Raw genomic sequence first — 16,827 nt, forward strand, 5'->3', positions numbered from 1 at the left:
AACTAGCAAAGGCCAGATTTATAAGATTCCAATCAGACAACATGACGACTGTTGCTAACATCAACCATCAGGGGGGAACAAGGAGTTCCCTGGCGATGAGAGAAGTGACCAAAATCATAAAATGGGCGGAGGATCACTCCTGCCACCTATCTGCGATCCACATCCCAGGAGTGGAAAACTGGGAGGCGGATTATCTGAGTCGTCAGACATTCCATCCGGGGGAGTGGGAACTCCACCCGGAGATATTTGCCCAGTTGACTCAATTATGGGGCATTCCAGACATGGACCTGATGGCGTCTCGTCAGAACTTCAAGGTTCCTTGCTACGGGTCCAGATCCAGGGATCCCAAGGCGACTCTAGTGGATGCATTAGTAGCGCCTTGGGCCTTCAACCTAGCTTATGTGTTTCCACCGTTTCCTCTCATTCCCAGGCTGGTAGCCAGGATCAAACAGGAGAGGGCCTCTGTGATTTTGATAGCTCCTGCGTGGCCACGCAGGACTTGGTATGCAGACCTGGTGAATATGTCATCGGCTCCACCATGGAAGCTACCTTTGAGACAGGATCTTCTAGTACAGGGTCCATTCGAACATCCAAATCTAGTTTCTCTCCAGCTGACGGCTTGGAAATTGAACGCTTGATTTTATCTAAGCGTGGGTTTTCGGATTCTGTGATAGATACTCTGGTTCAAGCCAGAAAACCTGTAACTAGAAAAATTTACCATAAAATATGGAAAAGATATATCTGTTGGTGTGAATCCAAGGGATTCTCATGGAGTAAGATCAAAATTCCCAGGATCCTTTCCTTTCTCCAAGAAGGTTTGGATAAGGGATTATCTGCGAGTTCTCTAAAGGGACAAGATTTCTGCTTTATCTGTCTTGTTACACAAACGACTGGCAGCTATGCCAGATGTTCAAGCTTTTGTTCAGGCTTTAGTCAGGATCAAGCCTGTTTACAGACCTTTGACTCCTCCCTGGAGTCTGAATTTAGTTCTTTCAGTTCTTCAAGGGGTTCCGTTTGAACCTCTACATTCCATAGATATCAAGAGGTTATCTTGGAAAGTTCTGTTTTTGGTTGCTATTTCTTCTGCTAGAAGAGTTTCTGAGTTATCTGCTCTGCAGTGTAATCTGCCCTATCTGGTGTTTCATTCAGATAAGGTTGTTTTGCGTACTAAACCTGGTTTCCTTCCAAAGGTTGTTTCTAACAAGAATATTAACCAGGAAATAGTTGTGCCTTCTTTGTGTCCGAATCCAGTTTCAAAGAAGGAACGTTTGTTACACAATTTAGATGTAGTTCGTGCTTTGAAGTTCTATTTAGAAGCAACAAAGGATTTCAGACAAACGTCTTCTCTGTTTGTCGTTTATTCTGGCAAAAGGAGAGGTCAAAAAGCTACTGCTACCTCTCTTTCCTTTTGGCTGAAAAGCATCATCCGATTGGCTTATGAGACTGCCGGACGGCAGCCTCCCGAACGCATCACAGCTCACTCTTCTAGGGCTGTGGCTTCCACATGGGCCTTCAAGAACGAGGCTTCTGTTGATCAGATATGTAAGGCAGCGACTTGGTCTTCCCTGCACACTTTTGCCAAATTCTACAAATTTGATACTTTTGCTTCTTCGGAGGCTATTTTTGGGAGAAAGGTTTTGCAAGCCGTGGTGCCTTCCGTTTAGGTAACCTGATTGGCTCCCTCCCTTCATCCGTGTCCTAAAGCTTTGGTATTGGTTCCCACAAGTTATGGCTGACGCCGTGGACCGGACACACCAATGTTGGAGAAAACAGAATTTATGCTTACCTGATAAATTACTTTCTCCAACGGTGTGTCCGGTCCACGGCCCGCCCTGGTTTTTTAATCAGGTTTGATGAATTTCTTTCTTTAACTACAGTCACCACGGCACCCTATAGTTTCTCCTGTTTTTTTCTCCCGTCGGTCGAATGACTGGGGTGGGCGGAGCCTAGGAGGGGCTATATGGACAGCTTTGCTTTTGCTGTGCTCTTTGCCATTTCCTGTTGGGGAAGAGAATATCCCACAAGTTATGGATGACGCCGTGGACCAGACACACCGTTGGAGAAAGTAATTTATCAGGTAAGCATTAATTCTGTTTTTCTGATTTTTCATCAGGGTAAGGCGGTGTTGCGGACTTCATTTCAATTTTTACCTAAGGTTGTGAATTCTAACAACATTAGTAGAGAAATTGTTGTTCCTTCATTGTGTCCTAATCCTAAGAATTCTAGGAAAGATCGTTACATTCTTTGGATGTAGTTAGAGCTTTGAAATACTATGTTGAAGCTACTAAAGATTTTAGGAAGACTTCCAGTCTATTCGTTATCTTTTCTGGTTCCAAGAAAGGTCAGAAGGCTTCTGCCATTTCTTTGGCGTCTTGGTTAAAATCTTTGATTCATCATGCTTATGTGGAGTCGGGTAAATCCCCGCCTCAAAGGATTACGCCTCATTCTACTTGGTCAGTTTCTACTTCCTGGGCTTTTAGGAATGAAGCTTCTGTTGATCAGATTTGCAAAGCAGCAACTTGGTCTTCTTTGCATACTTTTACTAAATTCTACCATTTTGATGTGTTTTTCTTCTTCTGAAGCAGTTTTTGGTAGAAAAGTACTTCAGGCAGCTGTTTCTGTTTGATTCGTCTGCTTATAATTTCAGTTTTTTTCATTATAAAGATCAAAACTTTTGATTTGGGTTGTGGATTATTTTTTTCAGCGGAATTGGCTGTCTTTATTTTATCCCTCCCTCTCTAGTGACTCTTGCGTGGAAGTTCCACATCTTGGGTATCTGCTATCCCATACGTCACTAGCTCATGTACTCTTGCTAATTACATGAAAGAAAACATAATTTATGTAAGAACTTACCTGATAAATTAATTTCTTTCATATTAGCAAGAGTCCATGAGGCCCACCCTTTTTTTGTGGTGGTTATGATTTTTTTGTATAAAGCACAATTATTCCAATTCCTTATTTTTGATGCTTTCGCTCCTTTCTTATCACCCCACTTCTTAGCTATTTGTTAAACTGAATTGTGGGTGTGGTGAGGGGTGTATTTATAGGCATTTTAAGGTTTGGGAAACTTTGCCCCTCCTGGTAGGAATGTATATCCCATACGTCACTAGCTCATGGACTCTTGCTAATATGAAATAAATGAATTTATCAGGTAAGTTCTTACATAAATTATGTTTTTCTTGAGAATATACTGTAATTGTTCCCAGTAAAACTGTATTTGGTAGAACTGTTAGTAAAGTTCTTCTGTAGTAGCTATAATACCTCTAATATAAGCATTTTAATAGTACTCTCCAAAATTTAAAAGAATCCAAAATGGTTTCAGGTTATTGTGTTTTATTAAAGTTTTTATTGTGGAACTCAATAAGCACAAGGTAACATTAGAGTCCAGATTGGAGGTTGCAGAATATTCAAGTATAATAAGTAAAATGTCTGTTTAATTTTGCTGGTCTATTTAACTACCAATTACCAAATTAATTGCTGACCATTTAATCGCAGCATTTGCCCTTTTGTGAATATATTTAGAAGCCCAGGTTACTCTTTTTATATAACTGTAAAGTGCATAACTTTTCGTAGCTGAAATCTCCAGCTGATTTAACCCTTGCTCTCATTTCCACTGATAACTAGAAGTTGCATGCCACTTGTTGGGTATCATTGGAATATAAAAATTGTCACATGGCCCTTATCTTGAGGTTCAACGGTGTATGCCGCCTCATAGTCGCACACCTGTCACATTAAATATGAATATGCTTAAAAATCAGCTATACTGCCTAACCCATAACCTACCCTGTTTAGATCCCTGTTTTTTAGATGACAGCCCTCAGATTGTTGGCACCATGATGCCAGGATATTTAAGTTTTGATGGGAACTACTGTAATGAGAACGGTGAGTCCTGTTTGTGTGTGTTGTCTGGTGTGTTGTCTTATTGTCAAATGTGTGCTGTTGCATAAAGGGTCACTGTTTGGCTCTCAGAAGGTAACAACACATTTGCGTTAATCCTATTTTGAGAATGCCAATCTTTCTGCCCATGTGCAATGCCAACATGATGAAACCTAAACTAACTCCTTGTTCTCAACAAAAAAATGTTGCCAGCCGGGTGTCGTCATAAAGCAACTGGGTGGGGGCAGTGTAATACATAGCTATACTATAACATATGCTGTTTATAAATGTCACTCAATGTTTTCAAAGCACAAATTACGTAATTCAACATAAACTGATTTAATGATAATTTGTGTCATTAAATAAAAATGTAGTAGCTAATTTAAGCTTAATATTGACTTAAACTTTACCCGGAAGGACAGTATAATGAGCCAGGTGGTGCACCCATTAAGGCCCAGATTACAAGTGTTAAGCTCGAGCGAAAAGGGGTTTATTGTGGGTGTTTTCATGCGTCAGGTTTTCTGTTCGTATTGCAAGTTGAAAGTAAACTTGATCACTTGAGCTTAATTGCGATTTATTCTGTAATGATTGTAATGCAAAAAGGGTCACAAAACACTTAAAAAATACATTACAAAGTAAAGTTACACTCACAATAACACTATTTAATAAAAAAATACTTTTAAAAAAATTGCAGGGGCGAAGCCGGATGCTGCCATGAAAGCAGCGTAATACCGGAGCTCCAGTGCATTGGACCACGCCAATCCTTCAAAAATCCCAAGCATCCTATATCGCTTTTTCTTCTTAAATGGAAAGAGTACACTGCTGCATTCATTACTTTTGGGAAATAAGAACCTGGCCACCAGGAGGAAGCAAAGACACCCCAGCCAAAGGCTTAAATACTCCTCCCACTCCCCTCATCCCCCAGTCATTCTTTGCCTTTCGTCCCAGGAGGTTGGCAGAGACGTGTCAGAATTTTTGTTTCTCTTGTAAGGTGTATCCAGTCCACGGATTCATCCATTACTTGTGGGATATTCTTCCCAACAGGAAGCTGCAAGAGGATAACCCACAGCAGAGCTGTCTATATAGCTCCTCCCCTAATTGCCACCTTCAGTCATTCTCTTGCAGCTCTCGACAAGGGAAGTAGCTAGAGAGATGTGGTGAATTAGTGTAGTTTATCTTCAATCAAAAGTTTGTTATTTTTAAACGGTGCCGGCGTTGTACTGTTTTTTACCTCAGGCAGAAATTAGAAGAAGAATTTGCCTGAGGTTTTTGATGATCTTAGCAGGTTGTAACTAAGGTCCACTGCTGTTCTCACACATAACTGAAGAGTATGAGGAAACTTCAGCTGGGAGAACGGCCTGCAGAATTGACTGCCCTGAGGTATGTTCAGTATATTATTTTCTAGAGGATGATAAGAACTAGAAAATGCTGACAGTGCCTGATATAGTTAAGGTAAGCCTGATTGCAGTGATTTAATAAATGACTGGCATCATGCTTGCAGTAAAAAGTAATTTTCATATTACTTTCTATTATGGCTTAGTATGTAAAACGTTTGCATTTATATAAAGAACGTTTTTTACTGAGGTGATAAATCTTTGTTTGGGGCCTAGTTTTCCACATGGCTGTTATTTTACTCCTAGGAATAGTTTTCTTTCATGTAATTAGCAAGAGTCCATGAGCTAGTGACGTATGGGATATACATTCCTACCAGGAGGGGCAAAGTTTCCCAAACCTTAAAATGCCTATAAATACACCCCTCACCACACCCACAATTCAGTTTTACAAACTTTGCCTCCGATGGAGGTGGTGAAGTAAGTTTGTGCTAGATTCTACGTTGATATGCGCTCCGCAGCAAGTTGGAGCCCGGTTTTCCTCTCAGCGTGCAGTGAATGTCAGAGGGATGTGAGGAGAGTATTGCCTATTTGAATGCAGTGATCTCCTTCTACGGGGTCTATTTCATAGGTTCTCTGTTATCGGTCGTAGAGATTCATCTCTTACCTCCCTTTTCAGATCGACGATATACTCTTATATATACCATTACCTCTGCTGATTCTCGTTTCAGTACTGGTTTGGCTTTCTACAAACATGTAGATGAGTGTCCTGGGGTAAGTAAATCTTATTTTCTGTGACACTCTAAGCTATGGTTGGGCACTTTATTTATAAAGTTCTAAATATATGTATTCAAACATTTATTTGCCTTGACTCAGAATGTTCAACATTCCTTATTTTTCAGACAGTCAGTTTCATATTTGGGATAAATGCATTTGTTTCAATCATTTTTTCTTACCTTAAAAAATTTGACTTTTTCCCTGTGGGCTGTTAGGCTCGCGGGGGCAGAAAATGCTTCATTTTATTGCGTCATTCTTGGCGCAGACTTTTTTGGCGCAAAATTTTTTTTCTGTTTCCGGCGTCATACGTGTCGCCGGAAGTTGCGTCATTTTTTGACGTTTTTTTGCGTCAAAAATGTCGGCGTTCCGGATGTGGCGTCATTTTTGGCGCCAAAAGCATTTAGGCGCCAAATAATGTGGGCGTCTTTTTTGGCGCTAAAAAATATGGGCGTCATTTTTGTCTCCACATTATTTAAGTCTCATTATTTATTGCTTCTGGTTGCTAGAAGCTTGTTCACTGGCATTTTTTTCCCATTCCTGAAACTGTCATTTAAGGAATTTGATCAATTTTGCTTTATATGTTGTTTTTTTCCTTTTACATATTGCAAGATGTTCCACGTTGCAACTGAGTCAGAAGATACTTCAGGAAAATCACTGCACAGTGCTGGAGCTACCAAGCTAAGTGTATCTGCTATAAACTTTTGGTATCTGTTTCTCCAGCTGTTATTTGTATTGCATGTCATGTCAAACTTATTAATGCAGATAAAATTTCCTTTAGTACTGTTACATTACCTGTTGCTGTTCCGTCAACATCTAATTTTCAGAGTGTTCCTGATAACATAAGAGATTTTATTTTTTAAATCCATTAAGAAGGCTATGTCTGTTATTTCTCCTTCCAGTATACATAAAAGTCTTTTAAAACTTCGCTTTTTTCAGATGAATTTTTAAATGAACATCATCATTCTGATACTGATAATGGTTCTTCTGGTTCAGAGGTTTCTGTCTCAGAGGTTGATGCTGATAAATCTTTGTATTTGTTCAAGATGGAATTTATTTGTTCTTTACTTAAAGAAGTGTTATTTGCATTAGAAATAGAGGATTCTGGTCCTCTTGATACTAAATGTAAACGTTTAAATAAGGTTTTTAAATCTCCTGTAGTTATTCCAGAAGTGTTTTATCTCCCTGATGCTATTTCTGAAGTAATTTCCAGGGAATGGAATAATTTGGGTAATTTATTTACTCCTTCTAGACGTTTAAGCAAATTATATCCTGTGCCATCTGACAGATTAGAGTTTTTTGGGACAAAAATCCCTAAGGTTATGGGGCTGTCTCTACTCCTGCTAATGTACTACTATTCCTACGGCAGATAGTACTTCATTTAAGGATCCTTTAGATTGGAAAATTTAATCCTTTCTAAGAAAAGCTTACTTATGTTCAGGTAATCTTCTTAGACCTGCTATATTTTTAGCGGATGTTGCTGCAGCTTCAACTTTTTGGTTAGAAGCTTTAGCGCAACAAGTAACAGATCATAATTTTATAGCATTATTATTATTCTATAACATGCTAATAATTTTATTGGTGATACCATCTTTTGATATCATTAGAGTTGATGTCAGGTATATGTCTCTAGCTATTTTAGCTAGAAAAGCTTTATGGATTAAACTTGGAATGCTGACATGTCTTCTAAGTCAACTTTGCTTTCCCTTTCTTTCCAGGGTAAATAATCATTTTTCGTTCCAAGGAACAAAAGCCTGATCCTTCATCCTCAGGAGCGGTATCAGTTTGGAAACTATTTCCAGTTTGGAATATATCCAAGCCTTATAGAAACCTATAGCCAGCTCCTAAGTACCTATGAAGGTGCGGCCCTTATTCCAGCTCAGCTGGTATGGGGCAGATTACGTTTTCTTCAAAGAAATTTGGATCAATTCCGTTCTTAATCTCTGGTTTCAGAAACATTGTTTCAGAAAGGTACAGAATTGGCTTCAAGTTAAGGCCTCCTGCTAAGAGATTCTTTTCTTTCCCGTGTCCCAGTTAACACAGCAAAGGCTCAGCATTTCTGAAATGTGTTTCAGATCTAGAGTTGGCTGGAGTATTTATGCCAGTTCCAGTTCTGGAACAGGGGCTGGGGTTTTATTTTATCTCTTCATTGTACCAAAGAAGGTCAATTCCTTCAGACCAGTTCCGGATCTATCATTATTGAATCGTTATGTTAGGATACCAACATTCAAGATGGTTACTGTAGAACTATCCTGCCTTTTGTTTAGCAAGGGCATTATATGTCTACAATAGATTTACAGGATGTGTATCTGCATATTCCGATTCATCCAGATCACTTTTAGTGTCTGAGATTCTCTTTTTAGACAAGCATTACCAGTTTTGTGGCGCTACCGTTTGGCCTAGCCTCAGTTCCAAGAATTTTTTTCAAAGGTTCTCGGTGCCCTTCTTTCTGTAATCAGAGAATAGGGTTTTGGTATTTCCTTATTTGGACGATATCTTGGTACTTGCTCAGTCTTCTCATTTTCGAAGAATCTCATACGAATCGACTTGTGTTGTTTCTTCAAGTTCATGGTTGGAGGATCAATTTACCAATCAGTTCATTGATTCCTCAGACAAGGGTAACCTTTTTAGGTTTCTAGATAAATTCAGTGTCTATGACTCTGTCCTTGTCAGACAAGAGAAGTTTAACATTGATATCAGCTTGTCAAAACCTTCAGTCACAATCATTCCCTTTGGTAGCCTTATGCATGGAAATGTTGGGTCTTAGGACTGCCGCATCAGATGCGATCTTTGCTCGTTTTCACATGCGACCTCTTCAGCTCTGTATGCTGAACCAATGGTGCAGGGATTACTCAAAGATATCTCAATTAATATCTTTAAACCGATTTTACGACACTCTGACATGGTGGACAGATCACCATCGTTTAGTTCAGGGGGCTTCTTTGTTCTTCCGACCTGGACTATAATCTCAACAGCTGCAAGTCTTACAGGTTGGGGAGCTGTGTGGGGGTATCTGACGGCACAGGGGGTTTGGGAATCTCAGGAGGTGAGATTTCCGATCAATATTTTGGAACTCCGTGCAATTTTCAGAGCTCTTCAGTCTTGGCCTCTTCTGAAGAGAGAGTTGTTCATTTGTTTTCAGATAGACAATGTCACAACTGTGGCATACATCAATCATCAAGGAGGGACTCACAGTCCTCTGGCTATGAAAGAAGTATCTCGAATTTTGGTTTGGGCGGAATCCAGCTCCTGTCTAATCTCTGCGGTTCATATCCCAGGTATGGACAATTGGAAAGCGGATTATCTCAGTCGCCAAACGTTGCATCCGGGCGAATGGTCTCTTCACCCAGAGGTATTTCTTCAGATTGTTCAAATGTGGGAACTTCCAGAAATAGATCTGATGGCTTCTCATCTAAACAAGAAACTTCCCAGGTATCTGTCCAGATCCCGGGATCCTCAGGCGGAGGCAGTGGATGCATTATCACTTCCTTGGAAGTATCATCCTGCCTATATCTTTCCGCCTCTAGTTCTTCTTCCAAGAGTAATCTCCAAGATTCTGAAGGAATGCTCGTTTGTTCTGCTGGTAGCTCCGGCATGGCCTCACAGGTTTTGGTATGCGGATCTTGTCCGAATGGCCTCTTGCCAACCGTGGACTCTTCCGTTAAGACCAGACCTTTTGTCTCAAGGTCCTTTTTTCCATCAGGATCTGAAATCTTTAAATTTAAAGGTATGGAGATTGAACGCTTGATTCTTGGTCAAAGAGGTTTCTCTGACTCTGTGATTAATACTATGTTACAGGCTCGTAAATCTGTATCCAGAGAGATATATTATAGAGTCTGGAAGACTTATATTTCTTGGTGTCTTTCTCATCATTTTTCTTGGCATTCTTTTAGAATACCGAGAATATTACAGTTTCTTCAGGATGGTTTAGATAAGGGTTTGTCCGCAAGTTCCTTGAAAGGTCAAATCTCTGCTCTTTCTGTTCTTTTTCACAGAAAGATTGCTATTCTTCCTGATATTCATTGTTTTGTACAAGCTTTGGTTCGTATAAAGCCTGTCATTAAGTCAATTTCTCCTCCTTGGAGTTTGAATTTGGTTCTGGGGGCTCTTCAAGCTCCTCCATTTGAACCTATGCATTCATTGGATATTAAATTACTTTCTTGGAAAGTTTTGTTCCTTTTGACCATCTCTTCTGCCAGTTTCTGAATTATCTGCTCTTTCTTGTGAGTCTCCTTTTCTGATTTTTCATCAGGATAAGGCGGTGTTGCGAACTTCTTTTGAATTTTTACCTAAGTTGTGAATTCCAACAACATTAGTAGAGACATTGTGGTTCCTTCATTATGTCTTAATCCTAAGAATTCTAAGGAGAAATCGTTGCATTCTTTGGATGTTATTAGAGCTTTGAAATATTATGTTGAAGCTACTAAGTCTTTCCGAAAGACTTCTAGTTTATTTGTTATCTTTTCCGGTTTTAGAAAGGCCAGAAAACTTCTGCCATTTCTTTGGCATCTTGGTTGAAATCTTTAATTCATCTTGCCTATGTTGAGTCGGGTAAGACTCCGCCTCATAGGATTACAGCTCATTCTACTAGGTCAGTTTCTACTTCCTGGGTGTTTAGGAATGAAGCTTCGGTTGTTCAGATTTGCAAAGCGGCAACTTGGTCCTCTTTGCATACTTTTACCAAATTCTACCATTTTGTTGTATTTTCTTCTTCTGAAGCAGTTTTTGGTAGAAAAGTACTTCAGGCAGCGGTTTCAGTTTGAATCTTCTGCTTATGTTTTTCATTAAACTTTATTTTGGGTGTGGATTATTTTCAGCAGGAATTGGCTGTCTTTATTTTATCCCTCCCTCTCTAGTGACTCTTGTGTGGAAAGATCCACATCTTGGGTAGTCATTATCCCATACGTCACTAGCTCATGGACTCTTGCTAATTACATGAAAGAAAACATAATTTATGTAAGAACTTACCTGATAAATTAATTTCTTTCATATTAGCAAGAGTCCATGAGGCCCGCCCTTTTTTGTGGTGGTTATGATTTTTTTGTATAAAGCACAATTATTCCAATTCCTTATTTTATATGCTTTCGCACTTTCTTCTTATCACCCCACTTCTTGGCTATTCGTTAAACTGAATTGTGGGTGTGGTGAGGGGTGTATTTATAGGCATTTTAAGGTTTGGGAAACTTTGCCCCTCCTGGTAGGAATGTATATCCCATACGTCACTAGCTCATGGACTCTTGCTAATATGAAAGAAATGAATTTATCAGGTAAGTTCTTACATAAATTATGTTTTTTAAGGCCCTCTGACTTTGAGTGCATGGTGGGAGGGGCCTATTTTTGCGCTCTAATTGTGCAGTTGTTTTTACATTCTGAGACATCCAGCTTCCCTGAAGGAGTCCCCTGACATATTGGGCCTCTGTAAAGGGTTTTATGCCTACAAAAGTCGTTTTATGGGAAGGTAGGAGCCACAGTAGAGCTGTGGCAGTTTGCTTGTGACTGTTTTAACGGTTTTTACCGTTTTTTTGCTTTGTTTTTGAACCTGAGGGGTTAATCATCCATTTGCAAGTGGGTGCAATGCTATTTTAGTCTATTATATACACTGTAAAAATTTCATAGAGTTAACTGCTTTTTTCACTGTTTTGCAGTTTTTGTGTTTGTTTTTTTCCCTTAAAGGCACAGTACCGTTTTTTATAATCTGCTTTTTCACATTAATTAAAGTGTTTTCCAAGCTTGCTGGTCTCATTACTAGTCTGTTAAACATGTCTGACATAGAGGAAACTCCTTGTTCATTATGTTTAGAAGCCATTGTGGAACCCCCTCTTAGAATGTGTACCAAATGCACTGATCTTACTATAAGTTATAAAGACCATATTCTGGCTTTAAAAGATTTATCACCAGAGAAAATTGACAAGGGGGAAGTTATGCCGACTAACTCTCCCCACGTGTCAGAGCCTATAACTCCCGCTCAAGGGGCGCCAAGTACATCTAGCGCGCCCATTGCGTATACTTTACAAGACATGGCGGCAGTTATGAATAATACTCTTACAGAAGTATTGTCCAAACTGCCAGGGTTACAAGGAAAGCGAGACAGCTCTGAGGCTAGAACAAATACAGAGCTCTCTGACGCTTTAGTAGCTATGTCCGATATACCCTCACAATGTGCAGAAGCTGAAGAAGGAGAGCTTCTATCTGTGGGTGATTTTTCTGACTCAGGGAAGACACTTCAACCTGATTCTGATATGTCTACATTTAAATTTAAGCTTGAACACCTCCGCATGTTGCTCAGGGAGGTTTTAGCAACTCTGGATGACTGTGACGCCATTGTAGTGCCAGAGAAATTGTGTAAATTGGATAAATACTACGCAGTGCCTGTTTACACTGATGTTTTTCCAATACATAAGAGGTTTTCAGAAATTATTACTAAGGAATGGGATAGACCAGGTGTACCGTTCTCTCCCCCTCCTGTTTTTAAAAAGATGTTTCCCATAGATGCCGCTACACGGGACTTGTGGCAAACGGTCCCTAAGGTGGAGGGAGCAGTCTCTACTCTAGCGAAGCGTACAACTATCCCTGTCGAGGACAGTTGTGCTTTTCTATATCCAATGGACAAAAAAATTATAGGGTTACCTTAAGAAATTTTTTATTCAACAAGGTTTTATTCTCCAACCCCTTGCATGCATTGTCCCTGCCACTGCTGCTGCGGCCTTCTGGTTTGAGTCTCTAGAAGAGGTTCTACAGGTAGAAACCCCATTGGATGATATCCTTGACAAGCTTAAAGCTCTTAAGCTAGCCAATTCATTTGTTTCTGACGCCGTTGTTTATTTAACCAAACTAACGGCTAAGAACTCAGGTTTTGCTATTCAGGCGCGTAGAGCACTATGGCTTAAATCCTGGTCAGCTGACGTTACTTCAAAGTCTAAGCTTCTCAACATTCCCTTCAAGGGGCAGACCCTATTCGGGCCTGGACTAAAGGAGATCATTTCTGGTATTACTGGAGGAAAAGGTCACGCCCTTCCTCAGGATAGGTCCAACAAATTAAGGACCAAACAGCCTAATTTCCGTGCCTTTTGAAACTTCAAGAGTGGCGCAGCTTCAACTTCCTCTAATACAAAACAAGAGGGAAATTTTGCCCAGTCCAAGCCGGTCTGGAGACCTAACCAGGCTTGGAACAAAGGAAAGCAGGCCAAAAAAACCTGCTGCTGCCTCTAAGACAGCATGAAAGATCAGCCCCCGATCCGGTAACGGATCTAGTAGGGGGCAGACTTTCTCTCTTCGCCCAGGCTTGGGCAAGAGATGTCCAGGATCCCTGGGCGTTGGAAATCGTGTCCCAGGGATATCTTCTGGACTTCAAAGCTTCTTCCCCAAAAGGAAGATTTCACCTCTCACAATTATCTGCAAACCAGATAAAGAGAGAGGCATTCTTACATTGTGTTCAAGACCACCTAGTTATGGGAGTGATCCACCCAGTTCCAAAGGAGGAACAGGGGCAAGGCTTCTATTCAAATCTGTTTGTGGTTCCCAAGAAAGAGGGAACCTTCAGACCAATCTTAGATCTCAAGATCCTAAACAAATTACTCAGGGTCCCATCCTTCAAGATGGAGACTATTCGAACCATCCTACCTATGATCCAGGAGGGTCAATATATGACTACCGTGGACTTAAAGGATGCTTATCTGCACATTCCGATACACAGAGATCATCATTGGTTTCTCAAGTTCGCCTTCCTCGACAGGCATTACCAGTTTGTGGCTCTTCCCTTTGGGTTAGCTACGGCACCAAGAATCTTTACAAAGGTTCTGGGGTCACTCCTTGCGGTCCTAAGGCCGCAGGGTATAGCAGTAGCCCCTTACCTAGACAACATTCTAATACAGACGTCGAATTTTCAAATCGCCAGGTCCCATACAGACATTGTTCTGGCATTCCTGAGGTCGCATGGGTGGAAAATGAACGAAGAAAAGAGTTCTCTATCCCCTCTCACAAGAGTTTCCTTCCTAGGAACTCTGATAGATTCTGTAGAAATGAAGATTTACCTGACAGAGGCCAGGTTGTCAAAACTTCTAAATTCCTGCCGTGTTCTTTACTCTACTTCTCGCCCTTCAGTGGCTCAGTGTATGGAAGTAATCGGCTTAATGGTAGCGGCAATGGGCATAGTGCCGTTTGCCCGCCTACATCTCAGACCGCTGCAACTCTGCATGCTCAGTCAGTGGAATGGGGATTACACAGATTTGTCCCCTCTACTAAATCTGGATCAAGAGACCAAGGATTCTCTTCTCTGGTGGCTATCTCGGGTCCATCTGTCCAAGGGTATGACCTTCCGCAGGCCAGATTGGACAATAGTAACGACAGATGCCAGCGTTCTGGGCTGGGCTGGGGTGCAGTGTGGTACTCCCTGAAAGCTCAGGGCTTGTGGACTCAGGAGGAGACACTCCTTCCGATAAACATTCTGGAACTAAGAGCGATATTCAATGCTCTTCAGGCTTGGCCTCAGCTAGCTGCGGTCAGGTTCATCATATTTCAGTCGGACAATATCACGACTGTAGCCTACATCAACCATCAAGGGGGAACAAGGAGTTCCCTAGCAATGTTGGAGGTTTCAAAAATAATTCTATGGGCAGAGGTTCACTCTTGCCATCTATCAGCTATCCATATCCCAGGAGTAGAGAACTGGGAGGCGGATTTTCTAAGTCGACAGACTTTTCATCCGGGGGAGTGGGAACTCCATCCGGAGGTGTTTGCACAGTTGATTCAACTTTGGGGCAAACCAGAACTGGATCTCATGGCGTCTCGTCAGAACGCCAAGCTTCCTCGTTATGGATCCAGGTCCAGGGATCCCAAGGCAGCGCTGATAGATGCTCTAGCAGCTCCTTGGTCTTTCAACCTGGCTTCTGTGTTTCCACCGTTTCCTCTGCTCCCTCGTCTGATTGCCAAGATCAAGCAGGAGAGAGCTTCGGTGATTTTGATAGCACCTGCGTGGCAACGCAGGACTTAGTATGCAGATCTGGTGGACATGTCATCCCTTCCACCATGGACTCTACCGCTGAGGCAGGACCTTCTACTTCAGGGTCCTTTCAACCATCCAAATCTAATTTCTCTGCGTCTGACTGCTTGGAGATTGAACGCTTGATTTTATCAAAACGTGGTTTCTCCGAGTCGGTCATTGATACCTTAATTCAGGCTCGAAAGCCTGTCACCAGGAAAATCTATCATAAGATATGGTGTAAATATCTTCATTGGTGTGAATCCAAGGGTTACTCATGGAGTAAGGTCAGGATTCCCAGGATATCATCTTTTCTCCAAGAAGGATTGGAGAAGGGATTGTCAGCTAGTTCCTTAAAGGGACAAATTTCTGCTTTGTCAGTTTTGCTACACAAGCGTCTGGCGGATGTCCCAGACGTTCAGTCGTTTTGTCAGGCTTTAATCAGAATCAAGCCTGTGTTTTGTTTTTAGTTTCTCTGTCTATTCTTTTGCACAAGCGTCTGGCGGATGTTTCAGGCGTTTTGTCAGGCTTTAGTTAGAATCAAGCCTGTGTTTAAACCTGTTGCTCCGCCATGGAGTTTAAATTTAGTTCTTAAAGTTCTTCAAGGGGTTCCGTTTGAACCTCTGCATTCCATAGATATCAAGCTTTTATCTTGGAAAGTTCTGTTTCTGGTAGCTATCTCTTCGGCTCGAAGAGTTTCAGAGTTATCTGCCTTGCAGTGTGATTCCCCTTATCTGATCTTCCATGCAGATAAGGTAGTTTTCTTTCATGTAATTAGCAAGAGTCCATGAGCTAGTGACGTATGGGATATACATTCCTACCAGGAGGGGCAAAGTTTCCCAAACCTCAAAATGCCTATAAATACACCCCTCACCACACCCACAAATCAGTTTTACAAACTTTGCCTCCCATGGAGGTGGTGAAGTAAATTTGTGCTAGATTCTTCGTTGATATGCGCTTCGCAGCAGGCTGGAGCCCGGTTTTCCTCAGTGTGCAGTGAATGTCAGAGGGATGTGAAGAGAGTATTGCCTATTTGAATTCAATGATCTCCTTCTACGGGGTCTATTTCATAGGTTCTCTGTTATCGGTCGTAGAGATTCATCTCTTACCTCCCTTTTCAGATCGACGATATACTCTTTTATATATACCATTACCTCTACTGATTCTCGTTTCAGTACTGGTTTGGCTTTCTACTACATGTAGATGAGTGTCCTGGGGTAAGTAAGTCTTATTTTTGTGACACTCTAAGCTATGGTTGGGCACTTTATATAAAAGTTCTAAATATATGTGTTTAAACATTTATTTGCCTTGATTCAGGATGTTCAACATTCCTTATTCCAGACAGTCCGTTTCATTATTTGGGATAATGCATTTGAATAATCAATTTTTCTCACTTTAAAATTTGGCTTTTTTTCCTGTGGGCTGTTAGGCTCGCGGGGGCTGAAAATGCTTCATTTTATTGCGTCATTCTTGGCGCGGACTTTTTTGGCGCAAAAAATTTTCTTTGTCATTTCCGGCGTCATACTTGTCGCCGGAAGTTGCGTCATTTTTTTGAACTTTTTGTGCCAAAAATGTTGGCGTCACCAGATGTGGCGTCATTTTTGGCGCTTAAAGCATTTAGGCGCCAAATAATGTGGGCGTCTTGTTTGGCGCTAAAAAATCTGGGCGTCATTATTGTCTCCACATTATTTAAGTCTCATTGTTTATTTGCTTCTGGTTGCTAGAAGCTTGTTCATTGGCATTTTTCCCATTCCTGAAACTGTCATTTAAGGAATTTGATCAATTTTGTTTTTTCTATTACATATTGCAAGATGTCTCAGATTGACCCTGAATCAGAAGATACTTCTGGAAAATTGCTGCCTGATGCTG

The 16,827-nt window shown here is 41.0% G+C and overlaps 1 protein-coding gene across 1 annotated transcript in view; it reads left to right on the plus strand.

Moving 5' to 3' along the window:
* The window catches only part of LOC128647590 (PC-esterase domain-containing protein 1A-like), a 175,068-nt gene extending 171,075 nt beyond the window's left edge, over window positions 1-3,993 (plus strand). The window contains exons 6-7 of the mRNA XM_053700345.1: window positions 3,793-3,882; window positions 3,950-3,993. Coding sequence (XP_053556320.1) covers window positions 3,793-3,882; window positions 3,950-3,993 — 134 coding nt within the window. The remainder of the gene's footprint in view (window positions 1-3,792; window positions 3,883-3,949) is intronic.
* Window positions 3,994-16,827: the final 12,834 nt, after the last annotated feature.

This window comes from Bombina bombina, chromosome 2 (assembly GCF_027579735.1).
Source record: "Bombina bombina isolate aBomBom1 chromosome 2, aBomBom1.pri, whole genome shotgun sequence".
Lineage (NCBI taxonomy): Eukaryota > Metazoa > Chordata > Amphibia > Anura > Bombinatoridae > Bombina > Bombina bombina.